Genomic DNA, 19,526 nt, shown 5'->3' on the forward strand with positions numbered 1-19,526 from the left:
CCGGCCAGACGGGGTCGGCGCCGGCACCCGAGCCGGCGTCGGCAGCGCCCGAGGCCGGCCGGACGACGGCCCGCCGCTGGCGCGGAGGCCCTGCCGGCACCGCCGCCGCCGCTTGGCGCCCTCGACCCCTCTTGGCGGGCACGCGCTCGGCCGGGGGGGACGACGCACCTCGGCTGCCACCGCACGACTTCTCCGCGGACGCCGGCCGGGGCGACGGGGAAGCTGCCGGACCTGGACAAGAGCTCTACCCACGGGGCTCGGAGACCAGGGGTTGGAGACCCCAGCTCGGAGACCGGCTGAGGTCGGAGACCAGGTCTACCTGCCGCTGGGCAGGCGGCCCGGCAGGGGGAGCCCGGGCGCTCTGGCTCTAAGTCCCCTCGCCGGCAACAGGTCTACCCATCGCTAAGGCCAGCTCCGGAGCTCCAGCTCCAAGTCCCCGTGCCGACAACAGGTCTACCCGCCGCCGGGGCCCCTCGCGCGCGGTACCTTCCCCGCCCAGGCGCCGCCCCGTCCGCCCGGGCTGCCGACGCCGGCAGTTAGTTTTACCTTACTGATGATGTGTTGTTGCAACAGTAATCCTGCTCAGTACGAGAGGAACCGCAGGTTCAGACCCCTGGTGCGTGCGCTTGGCTGAGGAACCACTGGCACGAGGCTACCATCTGCGGGCTTATAACTGAACGCCTCTAAGTCAGAATCCCGCCTAGACGTACCGATGCCGCAGCGCCGCCGGCGCCTCGGTGGGCTCGCGATAGCCGGCCGCCCGCCCCGCCCGGGGCGGGCCCGGGGCGGAGCGGCGGACGGACGCGGCGCCGCCTCTCCCCCGTCGCGTACCGCATGATCGTGGGGCACCCGGCGCTAAATCATTCGTAGACGACCTGATTCTGGGTCAGGGTTTCGTACGTAGCAGAGCAGCTCCCTCGCTGCGATCTGTTGCGAATCAGCCCTCGACACAAGTTTTTGTCCACCGATCGCTCGCTGACAGACGGCGGGCCGGGTGCTGACAGGGGGCCCCGGCGCCGCGCTCGGCCCAGCTTCCCTCCGCGCGGGTCCAAAGCCCGAGACGCGGGGTCCCGGGGGCCGGGCCTAAGGGCGAAAGAGAGAAGGGGGACACGCGCGCGGGACGCCGGCGGCGGCCCGTCCTTCCCTCCGTGCGGCTCCCGGGCCCGGTACGTGGGGCGGGGGGGCGAGGCCGCGGCGCGGCGGAGCCCGCCGGCCTTCCCGCCTCGTGCCGCCCGGCGCCGGGCGCGGGCCTGGCCTTCCCTCCGCGTGGGTCTCGGGCCCGATATGCGGGGCGGGGGGCTCGGGGGCGCTCCGGTGCTGAGGGGCGGCAGCAAAGGGGGCCCCTCGCCGCAGGGCGGAGGGGCCCTGCTTCCGACATCTCCCCGCTACGGGTCAGACCTGGTGATCCCCCCGCACAGCAGGAAGCGGCCGAGCCTCGGCGCCCCCGGGCGCGCCTGGGCGGTGCGGAATGGAGGTGGTTCCGTCCCCACCCCCGCGCGTGCGGGTGTGGCGCTGAGGGTTGGCTCTCCGCGTTGCTAGGTGAGGGGGGCAGACCTGTTGCCGGCGACGGGACTTGGATCCTGAGTGCCGCGGCTGACCCTAGGGGCAGGTAGACCTGAACTGGAATATTATTCCTGAATTGTGTGCTGCCAAGTTGTTCTGGCAGCAGTGTTAAAGGTAAAGGCTAGAGCTAAGCCCTGGCTTCAGGATGTGAAGGAAATATGTGATGCTGGGTGCAAGGTGTCTGCAATTGTGCTTGGTTTTGCCTCCTGGGATGGGGCAGACGTGTCACTAAGGGGCGAAAGAAGACAATGGAAAACTATAGAACTTGTAACATCCTGAGGCCTAATGGTGATCCGTTTCTGTGCTGTTCATGTCACACCAGTGATGTTTGTGGAGATCAGTGTGGTTTAGGGATTCTAAATCAGACATTGATTGTTTTGCAGTGCTCATATTCGTATGTGTTTCATCCCAGTAGCGTTACGGCAGGTGGCAAGAATTATTTGGAATCAACATATGACAGAAACCTTTTGGCTTACTAGTCTGCACAAGAATATATGTGATTGTGAAATAACCATATGTGAGGTACTGGGCCTCGCAGAAGAAAAGTCTTATGTTGAAAAGCTGGTTGGCAAGACTGCAAATGAAGGACTGATATTTGTGGACCTCCCTATGGGCTCTGGCTCACATCATGCCTGCAATTTTCTTGTGATGAACTGGTAACATTCTAGTTAAGTGCAGAAATGGTTTCACACTCAATGGTATAGTTAACGTGAAAATGAATAAAACATTCTTTTATAGCATGGCAGCAAGAGGTACCTGTAGTATCACTCCATGAAGTGGAGGGGGATTGACTGCAGTCAGGGGTAAACTGTGTCAGGACGGTTTGCCCCCGATGAGGCCTGGAATCTGTACAGAGTGTGCAAGCTTTCTGTAGGAGCGGTTGGTAAGACCAGGATGTTGTCTGGTGCTGCATCAAACTCCAGATATACATCGCCTGTGATGGCTCCTAATAGGCCCATAAATTTGTGACTGGCAGTCAACCACTTCATACTATAAAAGATGAATCCAAATTACAAAATTTCTGAAATGCGAAGTGCTGTCGTACTAGGCTTTATACTTTGCAGAAATTCCTGAGATTCATTGCGTTGTCCGGGCCCATACGATTGGACGCACCCGTTCATCTGTCCAAACTTGAAAACTAGGTCTGCCAACTGGGAAAAGATTATCTCAAGTGCTGTTGACTCCAAGTAAATGACCACTGTAACCCACTTGGATCTCATCACTGAGGATGGACATGATTATATTATTGTCTGTACTTTTGCTGTTACTCAGTTGTTATGTTGTTTTACATTTTTGGAGATGACACTTCATCAATACACTGTTCGAGTTGTTCACCAGTGTCATGGTCCAACTACAGACCACACGGTGGGATGTATCAAGGGTTAATTACGCTGATGCTTTTGGTCTGTGTTTGGCCCAGCCACCTGTGAAAGTTTTGTTCTTTCCCTGCCAAGTTATGAGAAAACAAGCACTGATAAAACGGGAACTTTGTCCCTGAAGGGAGTTTTGGTATAAACTATATTTAATTGGTGTTCTATGATTGGTTAATCGTCCTCCAAGGTCACTTGAAGGAGAAAGTGAAGACTATAAAGATGAAGGACGCCCCCAGACTCATTTGGAAAAGACTCCCCCGAGTGCAGTACGCGGGTGCAGGGAAAGCCACGCGTGCACAGAAGAGATGCACTTACATAACCAAGGGGGTGGGACTGAGGGCCTCTGGCTGGGCAGTGATGACCACGCCTGCACAGGTTGAGGCCACTCAGTTAATTGTATAAAAGCAGACAGTACTTTCTTGGAGGGAGCTAGCTTCACATCAAGGACAACGTTGCCTTTGGTGGGGATGCCTGCCAGTTTGTGAACTTACTGACTCTCCAAGGATGCAGCTTCTGCTATGGGTAATTATAGGCATGCTAGGTTGGTAAGATAACTTTATGGGCAACAGCTGGGTAACTGGGGAGGTCGTGCTGGGGGCTTATTTCTCTCCTCCTTCCTCCCTTTTGGGTTGGTTTGTTTTGTTGGCCACCTCTTGGTAATAAATATCAGTTTTGTTGAGTTTGCAACAGTGTCATGGTTTCAAGATTTCAGTATGTTCGAACCCCTCCCTAATACACCCCCACTCCCCTTTTTCTGGGGTGAGTCATAACAACATGACACAAAATACTTTGGATTTTTCAAATGTCTCATATTTCAAAATTAGACACACATATACCCCCATACACATCCAAAGAATATTTAAGGCATATGACACCTTTCAACCATTCGAAAGTAGGATAATCTTGTTTCCAAAAAAAAAAAACAAACCTGGAAATGGAAATCCAGACAGAAAGCTCTCTCTTCTCTTCCCTTTTCCCCTCTCGTGCTGAAGAAGTTCTGCCTTGAAGAGAGGTGTTTATACCTCTGGAAATCTTAGAAATTGTCAGTCCTGTGCAGCCATTCAGCTCACAACAGATGTTGTCTGAGAGAGGACAGAACTTTGGCATCTATTTTACTGACTTCTAAGTCCCCGTTTCTATGAACAGATGAATCTAAGAACCAGGTACAGGATAACGGGACCAGCCTTGGATGGCAGACCAGAAAAAAGGAAGTTCCATTCCCATTCATGCCACAGTTTTGATCCTGCATTCAGAGGAGCTACTCCAAGAGTCTTGGAACTCTTTCCTTTTCCCCCCAAAAAAAGAATCAGCTGGCCTTTCAGTTACCAACAGTGGTGTCTCCTTTCTTGTTACAACACTCTACATCATCTCTCTTTCAGTGAGCCATGGCCATGCCAACTCTGGCTCTGTTTGGTGGCTCTGGTTTGAACTCTGGTCTGGTGTGACTCCCTTTTGCTTTCCAGCCTGTGACATGGATCCCAGTGCTGTTCCATTGGGCACTTGAAGAAGAGATGGCTCTGTGAAGTTCTGTCTTCTGCTGTGCTAAAAAATGGCATTTGGGAGTGCAGCTGATTTGAGAATTGAGCTCCCTGCATGTAGAAATCACTCCAGGGGACAGCCTGATAGGCAGTGATGTCCGCTGAGGGAAAAGCAACAAAGGAAAGACAGAATAATGAAAATAACAGCAGCATGTCTGTGCTCAGTGCAAACAGCGTTGCACCCATGCTCTGGTGGTCACTGCAGTAGAGCAGACACCACATATAGATAAAGGATCACTTTGCTGTTTACACTGCAGTGTTTTTATCCAAAAGGTAGTTCTTAGGAGGAAAAATCTTGGAAGTTCATAGCATTGTTATAATGTAAAAAGAAATCATGATGTCACTCAGCACTGATCCTGAGAGTATGTAACGATATTAGAGACACCCACTCCCCAATTTTTTTTCTCCACTCCTATTTTCCAAGAGGTTCCAACTCTGTCAAGCATAACCTGAATGTTTAATCTTCACTTTCATTTATAGAAGCTGGAAGCAGAAATGTATTGTTAAGTAATAGCTATAATCCAACTAAACTGTTCACTTGCTTACTCGGTGAAGTAAGACTCACAGGTGTGTCTGCACTGACAGACTGGTTCCCTGCCCACTGCACTTTGGGAACCTGGAACCTTTTTAGGAAGAAATTCTTCCCTGTGATAGTAGTGAGGCAGGTTGCCCAGAGAAGCTATGGCTGCCCCTGGATCCCTGGAAGTGTCCAAGGCCAGGTTGGATGGGGCTCTGAGCAACCTGGGATAGTGGAAAGTGTTCCTGCCCATGGCAGGGGGTTGGAACTGGATGATCCTTAAGGTCCCTTCCTACCCAAACCATTCCATGATTCTGTGAACTTGGTCATAACAGTTGTAGGATCCCTTCCTTGAACAGAACAGCCACGCACTGCTGATTGTGCTCTGGACAGAGTAAGAGAATATCAACTCTGCCTCTGTTCCTTCAACAATCTTTCAACTTTATCAGCCTGCACCTTTACACACCCCTTATGCTCACACAATGTGCCTCAAAGAATGCAACACACACTTTGGCATCACGCTATAAAAATGCTAATTTGGTGCTCTGGGGCACAACCCTCTCATTATTTCTGGCACTTCAGACTGAAAAGAACAATTATGCCTTGAAACCAGAGAGGGGAGACAGGCCAAGTGCGGTAGATAGCACAGGTGCTGCCAACCTGGCCTGGACAATGTCAGCAGGAATAATGGGAACAAGAGCCAGTTTGCAGCCTGCTGTGAGTCAGACTTCCCTCCCTAACAAGGTCCACAAGACTGGTACAAAACCGGCAGCAGCATCTGTGGTCTGAAACTATTCTCTTATGTGATAAGACAAGACATGTAGTTTTTGGACTGTGAGCTTAATTCAACAAACCTCACAGTCCAAATAAACTAACTGCAATGGTTTATCATTCGATTATACTCGGGCTTGAATAACTTCAAAATACAAAGCCTGGACACAAAACAAGGAGACCAACAGTGCCAGTTTCACCTAGTTACTTTTCAGACAATTATGCAGAACTGCCTTAATCTGTTGCAAATTCAAACCAGAGGAAGAAAAAGAAAGACTCTATATGCATACTCTGCTGGCTTCTGTCTCTCTCTTCTTTTGCACTACCCCAAGATATGAAACTTCAAACTGGTTTCTGCAGAAGCCCAACAGAGTGAGAAGTCTGTTTTTCTTTCTACCTCCAACTATTCCACTTGCTGTGGCACCTTTTCCATTTTGCACCCTTGATTCCCACCCACATATACCAAAGGCATGTTCACTTGCACAACAGTACACTCCTGCAAAAGTTAGTTCTCCAGTCCAGAGAAAAACCACTGCACTACCTGACACATTCACATTTAATACTCTTTCTGACATGTGCAACCTGTGTAGTAACTTTTGATTCAAATGAATGGGTCACTCAGCACTTTAAAAAAAAAAACAAACATACAAGGAAATTAGAAAAAAAGATGGGCCCATATATATATCTCTCTCTATATCTGTGCATGCATGTGCACGTTTCTGCTTTCTGTCACAGCCACCAGTAAAATCACTGATCATCCTGAGTGTTTCAGGGTATGGTTTAGTTACTCCAGAGATGCAGGATGACAAAATATTTCAGAAATTTACCTGAGTTTCCACTTGACTTCTGCGGCATGAGCTATCCCCCCACGTGGTTTTGTCCATAGCCTTGTGTGGCTCCATAGGTTACTGCTCCAGTGTTACCAGGTAAGGCCAGGAAAGCTGAATGGGACTCAGGGGGTGTTGGAGGAGGGAGGTGGTCACTGGAGAGCAAATTGGTGGCCAGGTGATCTGGCAGTTGGCAGAACTGGGAGAGCTGGTGCTGCTGGGAATATTGGGACAGCTGGTAAATTTTCCCCTGGCTGCTGTACTGGCAGTACATGGACTCCAGGTTCCCTGCAGTCTCCAGCTGCTCAGGGTAACGGCAGGAGGGTGGTGGACTAAAGCTGCAGAGAGCAAGGAGAGGCAATCCAGAGATTAAAGTAGGGTCAACAGCTACAGCAACCCATACAGTAAACAACTGTGTTATTGCCAACCCTGATCTGACTCCAACCCCTCCTCCCAGATGCCAGGACAAGGGCAACAGAAACCACTTGAGCCAAGTGGTTTCACAGCAGGATTCTTCACCAATGGGCATTAGTGGGGATTATCTTCCCACTCTCCAAAGCACACCCCGAAGTTTGAAACATCCTCTCTTTTGCTTGACAAGTATGCAATTCTGGAAGCATTCTGACCAGAGGTATCACTTGTCTCACAGCAGGTGCCCTGTCCCACTATGCACATCATGCAGCTTTTCATGCTTCATTTAAAAGATACTGTCACTCCTGCACCTCACTTTTCACTTATGCTCCCACCTAATTCCTTGTCCCATGTCCCACATTCACTCTCGCAAGGCTCCTCCCAGGCTTTGCTTTTTTCATTTCCCTTCTCATCTGTTCCTACCCTTGATTCTGGATGTTGTAAGTGAAGGCCTCCCTGGAGCCATTTTCCTGACTGGACAACCAGCATTCACTGTTGGGAGTGTCCAGCACCATGGAAACAGCAGGGCTGTGGGGGTTGAAGGACAGGTTGGTAGCCCTGAGGATGGGAGGAGGGCTGGGAAGGCTTGGGAAGCACTCCACTCTGCTGGAGTTGAAGCACTCCACTCTGCTGGAGTTGAAGCACTCCACTCTGCTGGAGTTGAAGCTGTCCACTCTGCTGGAGTTGAAGCTGTCCACTCTGCTGGAGTTGAAGCTGAGCTGTAGCGACATCTTCGCCTGAACTTCTTCACAAGATGCCACCGTTCCTGCCACCGAGGAGGCTGTGAATGAAAAGAGAGACTGTCACACCGGGCTGTCATAGCAGGAATGAACAGGAGCAAGCAGAGGGAAGGAGGAGCAGAACAGAAAAGCAAGAAGCCAGACATTAACTGGTGGGAATAAAAGTGAGCAAGTACCGGCATTGTTGTAGGGAAGCACAAGGAAGTACTAGCAAGCTCTCTGGAGCACAGGATGGTGTTTATTGGCTACATAAAATTACCTTCATGATTTCAGCCTCTGCATATTATATTTATTCAGATCTCAAGAAGGCAGCCAAGTGAAGCAAAGTACTTCCTGGAAAAAAGCCAGGAATTATCCCCCAGTCATCTTCCATCACTACTGTCCTCTGGGAGGAGTGTGCTGCACTCAGCTCAAAAGATTACTCTTTTGAAAAATTTAACTGTGGCTTGAAAGAAATAAAAACGTGCACGTACACATCCACATCCTCAGTCATTGTTTTGACCATGTTTTCACTCAGATGAGTCATGCCAGAAACAAAAATTAAAAGAGCAGAGATGTCAGCTGATGATCTTCTGGAAAAAGAAGCTGGGACACAGAAAAAGAAACCAACACCTTTTGGTTCCTAGAATCTTCTTTGGCGACCTCTCTCCTCAGTCACTGCTGGAAAATGAGAGAGGAAGAGTTTCTTACAGAAGAGCCTCTGTGGAAACAGGACAATAGAGGACATTAAAGGTCAGAGTCACATACGCTGGTGATCCAGAGTAACAACTATACACAGAAGTTCAAGGAGCTTGCACATGGGGCAAGAGAACAAGATTTTCTTTCATTATGGCAATTAGCAAATGATTTCTCTCTTCACAAGTTTAAATGATTTTTCGAGTCTAGCTGGGCTGAACCAGCCAACTGTTCAGGTAAAGCTGGTCTACTCCCACTCATAGGAAAGCTTTAGGGAGAGTTTACAGTTGTACTTCACCCTTTAACATCAAATGCACTCCACCAAGTACAAATGAAAGGCCTCAAGCATAAAACCTAAAGATGCCACAGCAAGCATTAGCAACCTTCGGAGAATTCTGGAATGCAAGCCCAGAGAGCTGATGAGGAGATTCCACTTCAGCACCTCATAGCACTGTTTCTCAGATTCCCCATCACACTGTGCATTTCTGTCTCTCTTATTGCATCTTCCCACATGCAGTTTTTTCCAACTCTCTGCAACCAAGGAGAGAGGGAATCATGATGTTTCAATGAAAACTTTTCAAGTTTCAATAACCTTGATTTTGGGCTCTTTTAGAAAACCGGAGCAAGAGCTAGGATGTCATCTCTCAAACATTCACATGCCCGTGCAATTCTCAGCAGTTTATCTTTTCTGTTTGAACATACTATTTATCCATGTCGGGCAGCATCTCTGATATACCTGTCCCACTCCCGGTGTTTGACATAGCACAGATCTACTCCCACACAACAAAGCACAAGGAAGCCAATATTTAGTGTCCTCAAAATCAAAATGGCTTAGCCAGAAATGATACCGAAGATCTCTCCCGACTTTTTTTTTAAAACCTTCATTTGCACAGGTTCTCCTAACCATCGTGTCCCAGAATGTTTACACAAACATTATGAAACATACCTACCTGAAAACCAGTCTACATCCAGGTAAAGCTTCAGTTCAATAATGACATTAGGGTGAGCTGTTCTGCAGATTCCAGTCTTCCTCAGGATGAATACAAGCAGCCCAGGAAGTCACTTCTAATCCCACTTTCACATCTACTAAAAATTAAGTTGTTTTTTGAAATCTTTGTGGGTCATGGCAATAGGACCCCCAGGCAAAGAGATTGTGAAGGGACACCCATGGCCTCCAAAGAGCTGGTTTAGCCTTTTCTCAAGACTCCTCTGCTTCTCAGTCCTTTCAAAGACAGATGCTGAAATTGTACCTTCTGAATAAAGTCACAAATGCAGTGGGAATAAACAACTCCCGGAGAAGCAGTATCTGCTAAATCTGGCATATTTACAGAAGATTCCAGAATTGTTTGATGGAGAATTCTGATCACTGGCTTGAGATAATACCTACATTTTACTATTCTGTTGCTTTTCCTGACACTGATATAGAGATAAATAACCTCAGAAGGCTTTCCAGTGAACATGGGAATGTAACAGCAGGATTTTTGTTTATCACTTCCATTATTTCTGGATTTTCAGTCCATGAGACAGCCTTGGGAATTTTTGGAGAGCAATTTAATAATTTGCAGCTTCAGATCTCTGAACCAGCCCTGGTTAAGACATGTGCCTTAACTCAAGAATGTCTATTCTAAGTCTCCACCTACACACCTGCCTTACCCCTACTATAGCTGCTTCCTCAACATCCTGGCAGAGTTCAGAGATCCATTCTTTAGTGCAAACAGCTTCCAATGAGTGGGACAGCGTCTTAAAGTGACAGAAACGGATGTGTGTTTTTCTGTCGGCATGACTGGGATGTCTGTCTTTCACGAGTCATGAAGGACACTGAGGCTTGTCCTAGAGATGTATCCATGAACTTACAGCAGGGTCTGGTTTCACAAGCCTGTGTCACACACTGATGTCACGAACAGTTTCTTTTAATGCTGAGTAATTACAGCCTTTCGTGCAAATGACATCTTGAAAGTAGAAAAAAAAATATTAATCAAACTTAGGAGCAATGGCCTCTTCATTTAATTGGAGTGATGGTCAATGAACCAATTCAGTTTCTAAATGCATTGCTTTGAGAAGCCTGTCAGTCTGATCCTCTTCTGGATTTTCAGTAGGCCAGAACCTACCACTTGTTCAAAAGATATGATTCCTGCTTGCCATGTCAGCTACACATCATCAGCTTTAAAGTAATTTGTTCAAAAGCCAGAATCCTGTGAGTGAAATTCTGAGAAATAAAAACATGGGTTTTTTATAAATAGACATACCGTGAAGCTGTAAGATATCCAAGAGCTGAACTTGGGTATCAGGGTCTCTTTCGGTGGGATAAGGGAAATGAGAAAATCCTTAAAAATTCAATCTTTTAGGGCCATTTTGTACACGAGGTTCCTTTTCTCTTTGGGCTAAGAACAAAGGAAGATCCATCACCTTTGACAGGGAATAGCTTTCAGCCAACTGGGAAAAAGGGAAAGCCCCTTTTCAGAGAAAAGAAACCTTTTTAGATAAAGATGAATACATTAAAACTTATCTGAAAAGGGTGGGATTTTGCGAAACTATAAAATGTATGGAATTTAAACCGAAGGTGTCTTTTTCCCTGGAAACTTGGTGCAAGAAAGACCCAACGCGTTGAATAAATTCTTCCTTGTTTCTTTGTTCCCTAAGTTTATGCCGTCTTTCTAAATTTAAAGAGAGGGATATTTCCCACAAAATCATTAGAGCTTGTCATTTATTCACTCTTCTCTGACAGATCATATCCAGCTTCATCCAATTGCTCTCAAGACTTCCACAACCATTCCACCTCTGATAGTTATCTGCACAGATTGGGCTCCTGACAGGTGTCCTCACAATACAGCCACATGAAACAAAGGATTTCCTGCAAAATCACCAGTGGGGCAGAAAAATCTCCTCCCACAAACCAGAGGAACTTTTCTTTCTAAAGGGTTAACTCAAAAAAAATCATAAGCCAATGCTTTAAGTCAATGAATCACAGATATATTTATATCAGTAAGGAATCTCAAGAAAACAAGAAAAACTTTAAAGAACTGCCAGTGTCAAAAACATCTATTAATCTCAAGCATGCTGTCCAGCAAAAGTAGTAAAAAACAATTCTAAGACCAAAGCAAGCTCCAAATGGAAGTTTTGAGGCGCAAAAGGCTCTCATAGCAAGCGGTGTGCCCAATACCCAAATCAGAAGCCATAACTGCCATCAAGGTGAGATACATCTTAAATACAACGTGCTGACATTTTTAATCAGTTTGTTTGGCAAACTGGAAAAAACGGTGGTTAGAAAAAAAAAGAACCCACAAATCAACAGTCAGAAGTACTGGCCAAAGCAAAGAAAAACAGTGGAAAAGGCAGCACTGAACACCCTCCAAAGGTCTAAGATAACAGATTATACTGTCCTCATCATTTTCTTGTCCTGCTGAAAGTGGTTAAATACACTGGTACCAAGGAAAGCACCTGAACAGCCACTCCAGCAGGCCAAAATATATAGGTATAACTGCACCACAATGCACAGGTCACAAATTATTTTGCTGAAATCTAACATTACTAAGCAATTGGTTTTGCCTTGTAAACTGATAACTTTTTTTTTCTAATTTGTTTCCTCTTTTATTTTTCTTCAGCTAGTTTGGATTTTATCCTATTCAAGTTTTGCCTCCTTCATGTTCTGAGATATTCTAATAAAGCTAACAGGTGGACCCTGGATGGCTCTATTTCTTGGCAAGTTTTTTTAATGAATGAATTCAGGTCACATTGTCTTTCATTTTCCCTGTTTCAGTTTTTGCTTTCTTAAAGAGAAAAGTCTGCCTATGCAATGCTAGATAACAAGCAAACAAACAAAAAGCAAATTTTATTGTTTTATTCCCCATAGCTCTGTTACCCTGCATCTAGTTAAGGCAAAACTGCAACTGCAGCTTTCAATGCCACTGTGCCCTGCATATCGCTCTTCTATGAGGACTCTCTACACCAAATATCAGTCTTCTCCCTCAAAGAATGCACCAACTTAGGTCTCTACTCTGCCCAGGCACCAGTTCTCCCATGACTTGTAGGAATGTAATTTTTAGGACTTCTAACTTCCATCTGATTAGAGTTGAACAAATTTGGAGGGCAGGGTGGTTTTCATAAATAAAGAGAGCAGAATGTGGCTCTTTACACAGACCTTATTCCTCCCTTCCCTCAGGCAACCGGGTCCAAAACCACTCACCAAACCTCACAGTTCATGTGCACTACCAAAGCAAGACTCTTTTCTGAACAGTGACTTAGAAAAGGTACTTTTTTTAATCCCCTCAAACAGATCTGTATCTGGAAAGTATTTACCAGCCTTAGCTGACACAAATAGATTTCATTACTTCTTGCCCAGCCTGATTTAAAGAGAACAAGGGGAGGCTTGTTCCCTCACACAGATCTAGTGGAACAAAGTAAAGTCTTGTTTTCACACATCCCTATCACTGAAGACACACGGATTTCAGACAAGCAGAGGAAGCCTGTGTTTCCTAAAAGCTGGATGCACACACAGCAAATGCAATAGGAGGCAGTCAGCAGCAAGCTGAAAGGATTCCAGCAGTAAAAACCCAGCTCTCTTTATCACTCATTTTCCACATACCCATTTCACCCTCAGGGACATTCAGTTGCCCCTTTTCTTCCTTACACACTGCACCAAGAATTCAGATGGGACCTTTCTCTCCTATCAGGAGGATTACTTGTCTTTTCCACATGGAGAATTGCATCCCAGTGTGCAGATTCCCCAGAAAAAAATGGCTCATTGAAAACAGAGGACAAGATCACATCCCTGAATGAAACTTCTATTTCTCTAACAGAGGAAATGGATTAAAACTAAAAGTTTAGAGTAGATATCAGGAAGAAATTCTTTGCTGTGAGGGTGGGGAGGCCCTGGCACAGGTTGCCCAGAGAAGCTGTGGCTGCCCCTGGATCCCTGGAAGTGTCCAAGGCCAGGTTGGATGGGGCTCTGAGCAACCTGGTGTAGTGGAAGGTGTCCCTGCCCATGGCAGGGGGTTGGAACTGGATGATCTTTAAGGTCCCTTCCAACCCAAACCATTCTATGATTCTATTATATTCTCTCTTGACTAAATAGCACATCTGCAGATGTATTTTAGGAAGGTTCCTACAGCATAGAAATCCAATCATAGAGGATAATTGGTTTGTTTCCTTTAAATGAATTATTTTGCAAAACCTTAGTCTTTATCTAATTCTAATTAAATACAGGGCTCAACAGACAACACTGCTTCAGCACTCTGGGAAGCAGTGAATTATTCAAACACTTTGACCATATTTACCCTGCTGTAAGGAGTGGAAAAACCAGAACTAACTGAATTACAGTCCTATTGATTAAATAGGTCATAGGATTGACTAAAGTAGCCCTTGCCTTGAGAGGATGACAGGTAAATTTAAATGACAGAAATACTAAATTAGGTATCTCAATTACGTACTTTTAGCACACATAAGTATTTATTAGCATTCTAAGCTTACTGATACAATCCTACAGGTGCTTTCTACAGTGCCAAAGTACTTTTAAGGTATCAGCACTATTAAAAAAAAATTGAGTCATTATTAGAAAATGAGTTGCAAGAACTGGACTTAATACTGATAACTAAATACTGGCACATTTAGAATAAAATGAGGGAGCAGAAATTCCAATGAATGAATTACACTGGGAAGTAGAAAAATGCACACAGTAGTATCATATGTCAGCACATATATTGCTTGGGATATCCCTCCCAAGGAAGTGATAAAGTCCTCATCACTTTGGAAATCTTTTTAAATTGTGCCAACTTGGAAATGTAAACATACATAGGAAATGCTTTAGGGAGCATTCCTGACTCCAGGGAATGCTCTGGTGCTCCACACAGGAATAAACAATTGAACAGTCTTTAGTGGCCATTAACCTTTAAGCACAGCACAGGTAGAACCCTGGTCAAACAGCACACCCCACTGACCTCCAGCTCCACTGCAACTGAGAGTAAATTCAGCGTCAGCTCTGGAACTCAACTAGTCTCCCTCCCTCGAGGTCTTGCACAAAATGGAAACTTGCACTGCCTCTGGGGAAGCCAAGGAACCCTCTTGGACATTTAAAGGTATGGAGTACCTGAGGGAGCCTCTACAACACCAACAGTTTGTACAGTGCACCTTCCTCACACACCTCACCTGACTCTGGTTGTAGCTAGAATGTTTCCATCTAAACCAGAGTATGGGATGTGTATATCTGCCATGAAGAACATCATAACCAGAATAATACTTTCATCATCATTTAGAGCAGCAGGACCAGTGTCAAACAGCTATTATGGAAGAATGCCCCTATCACTTATCCTTATGAAGTCATATCCAGAATTCCTTGGCTTGGGCTAGGACATGAACAAGGACTGCAAATTTGGCTCCGTCATCAGCACAGAAGCACCACCGTGCTGGTACATAGCTGGTACAGACTCAATTAGCAGAGAGCTGCTATACCTCCAATCATAGAAAAGTTTGGGTTGGAAGGGACCTTAAAGACCATCCAGTTCCAACCCCCTGCCATGGGTAGGGACACCTTCCACTATCCCAGGTTACTCCAACCTCCATCCAACCTGGCCTTGAACACTTCCAGGGATGAGGCAACCACAGCTTCTCTGGGCAACCTGTGCCAGGGTCTCGCCACCCTCACAGGGAAGAATTTCTTCTGCATATCTAACCTAAATTTTCCCTCTTTCAGTGTGAAGCCATTCTCCTTCGTCCTGTCACTGATGAAGAGTCCCTCGCCAGCTTCTCTGCAGCCCCTTCAGATACTGGAAGGTGCTGTGAGGTCTCCACACAACCTTCTCTTCTCCAGGCTGATCAATCCCAACTTTCTCAGCCTGTCCAGTGACCTGGTGTCACATTTTGCACTGATGGCGTGGGGCATTCACATGACCTTCCCTAAAGTGTTTGGGAACATCCTAGCTCCACCTGCCAATGCTGTAGTTATGGAAAACGCTCATGCTGGTCGGGGTCTCACCTGAGGCAGAGGAGAGTGATGCAAGCTGTGCTCTGAGCATGCTGGAGCAGTTCCCAACTGCAACTTTTCCTCCCAGCACGGCAGATTGGTCACGAGCAACATCAGGCAACAGAGGCACAGGCAGAGGAGGTGCCCTGGAGGCAGCAAAAAGGGTGTGAGGATGAACCAGAAGACAAGGCAGGGCATTATGACCAAATACATACTCTTCTACCCTACAATGGGCAGATCCTACATCACTAGCTGGTGGAAAAAGAAAGCAGTGGCTGATTTAGGTGTGCAAGGAATGCTGTCTTGACAGTATTTGGGGAAGCAGCCTCAAGTCCCCAGTGTAGGACAGGCAGCAGGGACAATGCAATGAAATGTCAGGTGGTCTCCAATCTTTAACTTAATTTTTCCTCTTTGCATTCTGTTTTCTCACTCCAGATTGCCACAAATATATCCCTGTGGAAACTAATTTCTTCCCTCACACATTCACTCACTACCCCTTGAAAGACTATCTATCCTCTCACATACTCCCTTCCCCCCCCCCAGTAAATATCCCCTGCTCACCTATGAAAGGTGCTACCTTATATTTGTTCAAAGAAGCCCATGACGTTGTAAGACTGATCTAAGCAAGCAGCACTTCCATCACCAAGTGAAAATCCATGGAAATGGAAAGCAATGGTGGGAAATGCAATGGGCTCCTGACCGTTCACAAAAACATAAAATGAAGGGGTGATCCATAGACCTTTCTATCTCATCCCTTGTTCTCCACATGACTTTAGCCACAGCAATCTCAACAGATTTATTTCAAATTCTCTTTTAAGAGGGTCTACTACAATTTGCCAAGAAATCTGATGAGCTACCGAGGTCCAATTCGATTGTCAGCTCTCCATAGTTTAAATGTAAAGGGGGAATGGCAAAGGAAAACATTTAATTCATTAGGTACCTGTTGTGGAAAGATGAGAAAACAGAGTAGGTCCCCCATCCATAATCATGTGACAGAGGTGACGACGTTGGATGTTTTCTGTTGCCTTTCGCATTCAACTTCTCCGATTTCCGCCACTTTGCCCCGCGATTCTGAAACCAGATCTGATAAATGGAAAGAAAGGATGCATTCAGGAAGGAAAACATCTACACGTGGGGACGCTGGCAACAAATCAGCAGTGACTGCTTCCACACATCACCAGGTGAGCCCAAAACCCTTTCTTTGACAGAAAGGAACCTCAAGAAACCTTTCTTCCCAAGAACCTGCACAGTTCATTGCAAACAGAAAAATAATAGCAGAAAGACACCCCCAAACATCAATTTCCTTTGCTGCCCATGATTTTCAAGACAAAAGAGATTAACTCTGGTCTCCTTAGCCTCATTTATCTAGCCATTATATGATTCACCTTAGGAAATGGGAAGATATGCAACCCATGGCCATTTTGGGTAGGGTTGAGCAGTGTCCATCCCTGTGAGCTCTCTTCCTTGTCACCAGTGGCAGGTGTAGTCATCACCTCCTCTCTGTCCCAGACCCTGTCCATCCCTTTTCTGCACAGAACCCACTGTCCCTCACGCAGGCGTTACCAGGATTCGCTCTGGCATCACACCAAACGCAGCTGCAAACTCCATCCTCTTCTCAGTGTTGGGATAGTGGTCTTCATGGAACACCTCCAACTCTTCTAGCTGCTCTAGAAACCATGCATTGTTCAAAAAGATAGTGGGAGATGGGGAGCATGTGATAAACAAGAAAAAAAACCAGAAGAGGGAAGCAGAAAAAAACGAGAACATTTTTACTATATTTAGAAACACATGAAAAACATAAAAGATTTTTTTTTAAAGTAAACCACAAAAATAAACAAAACTCTTCTTTTACAGTAGAAACAAAGAGAACTGCTAGAGATGCTTCAAACATAAGACACTTTATTTGAAGATCTTCCCTATTTGAAGATCCTCACACATCTGATGGTGTGGAATGCAGTGCAGCACCAGTTAGGGCAGCTCAGCACCACCATGGGCCTTCAGCATGGGGAAAGGAACACCAGTGCCACTGGCACTACAAGTACCCCTGTCTGCCAGTGGGTGCCCCAGTATCTACCTGCATTATAGAAGGTGCGGGACTTCTTCCTGACCGATGGTAGGATGTCTGGATTCTCAAGTAAGGCTTTTTTCTCCTTTTCCTCTTTCCCCTCCCTTTTCTGCCCAGGAAGCTCTTGCTGTGCACATAGTGCCGAGAGTGCTGCACCAATGGCAGGGGAGAGACAGAGGGTCAGGGCTTTTTCCTGGCTGGAAGGGCAGTTGTTCATTGGAAGTAGCCCCATTCCTAAATCAGCCGTCCGAGGCTCAAAAGTGAATACGGACGAAGATTCCTCCCAGACCAAAGGTGCCCGTCCAGAAAGCTCTTGCTGTGCACGTAGTGCCTAGAGTGCTGCACCAACAACAGGAGAGAGACGGAGGGTCAGGGCTTTTTTCTTGGCTGGAAGGGAAGTTGATGGTGGGCAGGAATTCCGTTCCTAAATCGGCCGTCCGAGGGCCAAAAGTGAATACAAACGAAGATTCCTCCCAGATGCACGTAGTGCCGACAGCGCTGCACCAACGTCAGAGGAGAGATGGAGGGTCAGGCTTTTTTCCTGGTTGGAAAGTCAATTGTTGGTGGGCAGGACCCCGTTCCTAAATCGGCCAACCAAGGGCCAAAAGTGAATACGGACGAAGATTCCTCCCAGACCAAATGTGCCCGTCCAGAAAGCTCTTGCTGTGCATGTAGTGCCGAGACTGCCAGGCTCTGCCTGGAGATCAACTGTCCTTTTTCTGCAAGACTGATGCTTTTTTGCCAGGTTATATGGGGAATTAAGGTTGGGTTTCCCTGGGATTTGACAGTGGATTCCCACTGTCCTTGACTCTTACTGCCACTTTTCACAGCTGCCTCTTCCCTGAAATACTGTGCCAGAGTTATTTCTTGCTGCCCTAGGATATTGCGAAGGTTTGAGGAAGATGGGAAATGGAGACATTAAAACAAAATTCTCTCCATGAAAAACTGAAAGGAGGAAGGAGAAGGGAAGGTGTTACCTGTGGTGGAGGAGGACCAGGTTAGGGAGCCTTGAAGAAATGTGACATAGGTCAGTTCATAGGTTGTCCCTCCAAATGCTGAGGGAGTTGCCTGATGACATTGCAAGGCCACTCTTGATTGTCTTAGGAAGGTCATGATGACAGGGAGGGATCCTAAAGAGTGGGAGAGCAAATGCCACCTCCGACTTCAGGAAGAGCAAGAGGAAGATACAGATAAACTGCAGACCAGGCAACCTGACCAGAGTGCTTTGGAAGGTTTCCTCCTGGAAATCATATGCAAACACACAAAGGACAAGAAGGTGATTGTGAACAGTCAACATGGATTTACAAAGGGCAAAACATACCTCAACCTATCTGAGAACTTCTACACTGAGGTGCTCTCAGATAGGTGACAAACTTCAGAGAGGTGACAAACTTCATAGATGTGGGAGAGGAGTGGATGTTGTTTATCTCGACTTTCTGAGGTTTCTGACAATGTTTGCAGTAACATTCCCATAGACAAGCTGACAAAGTAGGGGTCACACAAGTGGGCAGTGAGGTGAACACTCAGTGAGGTTGTAGAAGCCCAGAAGATCAGGGGCTGGTGTTTGTATCTAAAACACCAAGAGCTGGATGGCCATGGAGACAACCAAGGATTGTTGATAATGACACACTATGAGATGGGGCTGGAGAAGGGGCCACACAGAGGTAGGACAGCACTTTTCTGGTACAAACATCCTTGTTCTGGCTCCTGGAGAGAAGCACAACACAGCACAGGAAGCAGCAGAGCTGGAGGCAGCACTGGAAGTGAAGTCTCCCCTGAGAGGAGCAGAGAGGCAGGATCCCCCCTCACCTGCTGCCCACACTGTGGATGAGCCCAGGACAGGGCAGGTTTCTGGATTGTGACATCACATGGTATTTTAACACTCCAGTGGCACAGGCCATCCTGGGTCCAGCCAGGGCTACAGACGACACTTGGCAGACAATGAAGTTTGGGAAGAAAAGCAGAGGTAAGAGAGAAGAGACAGAAGGAAAGTACAAATATGAAGCTTTGAGGGTCTGGTGGATGTCTCAGCTGAGCTCAGACCAGAGACATCTCCCGTTTCTATCCCTGTGTACCTCCAAGAGTCCCTTC

General features: G+C 46.7%; 1 protein-coding gene across 1 annotated transcript; it reads right to left on the minus strand.

Annotated features, from left to right (window-relative positions):
- Window positions 1–860: 860 nt before the first annotated feature.
- LOC116800109 (homeobox protein NOBOX-like) lies at window positions 861–17,652 on the minus strand. Its single transcript, XM_032713688.1, is given in 11 exon segments — window positions 861–1,385; window positions 4,267–4,302; window positions 4,305–4,471; window positions 4,474–4,575; window positions 6,590–6,927; window positions 7,424–7,601; window positions 7,692–7,781; window positions 15,383–15,516; window positions 16,311–16,453; window positions 16,934–17,037; window positions 17,445–17,652. Coding segments are annotated over 11 exon segments (2,025 nt in total).
- Between the last annotated feature and the right edge of the window lie 1,874 nt (window positions 17,653–19,526).

The sequence above is a fragment of the Chiroxiphia lanceolata genome, chromosome 31 (genome assembly GCF_009829145.1).
Source record: "Chiroxiphia lanceolata isolate bChiLan1 chromosome 31, bChiLan1.pri, whole genome shotgun sequence".
NCBI classification, from domain to species: Eukaryota; Metazoa; Chordata; class Aves; order Passeriformes; family Pipridae; genus Chiroxiphia; species Chiroxiphia lanceolata.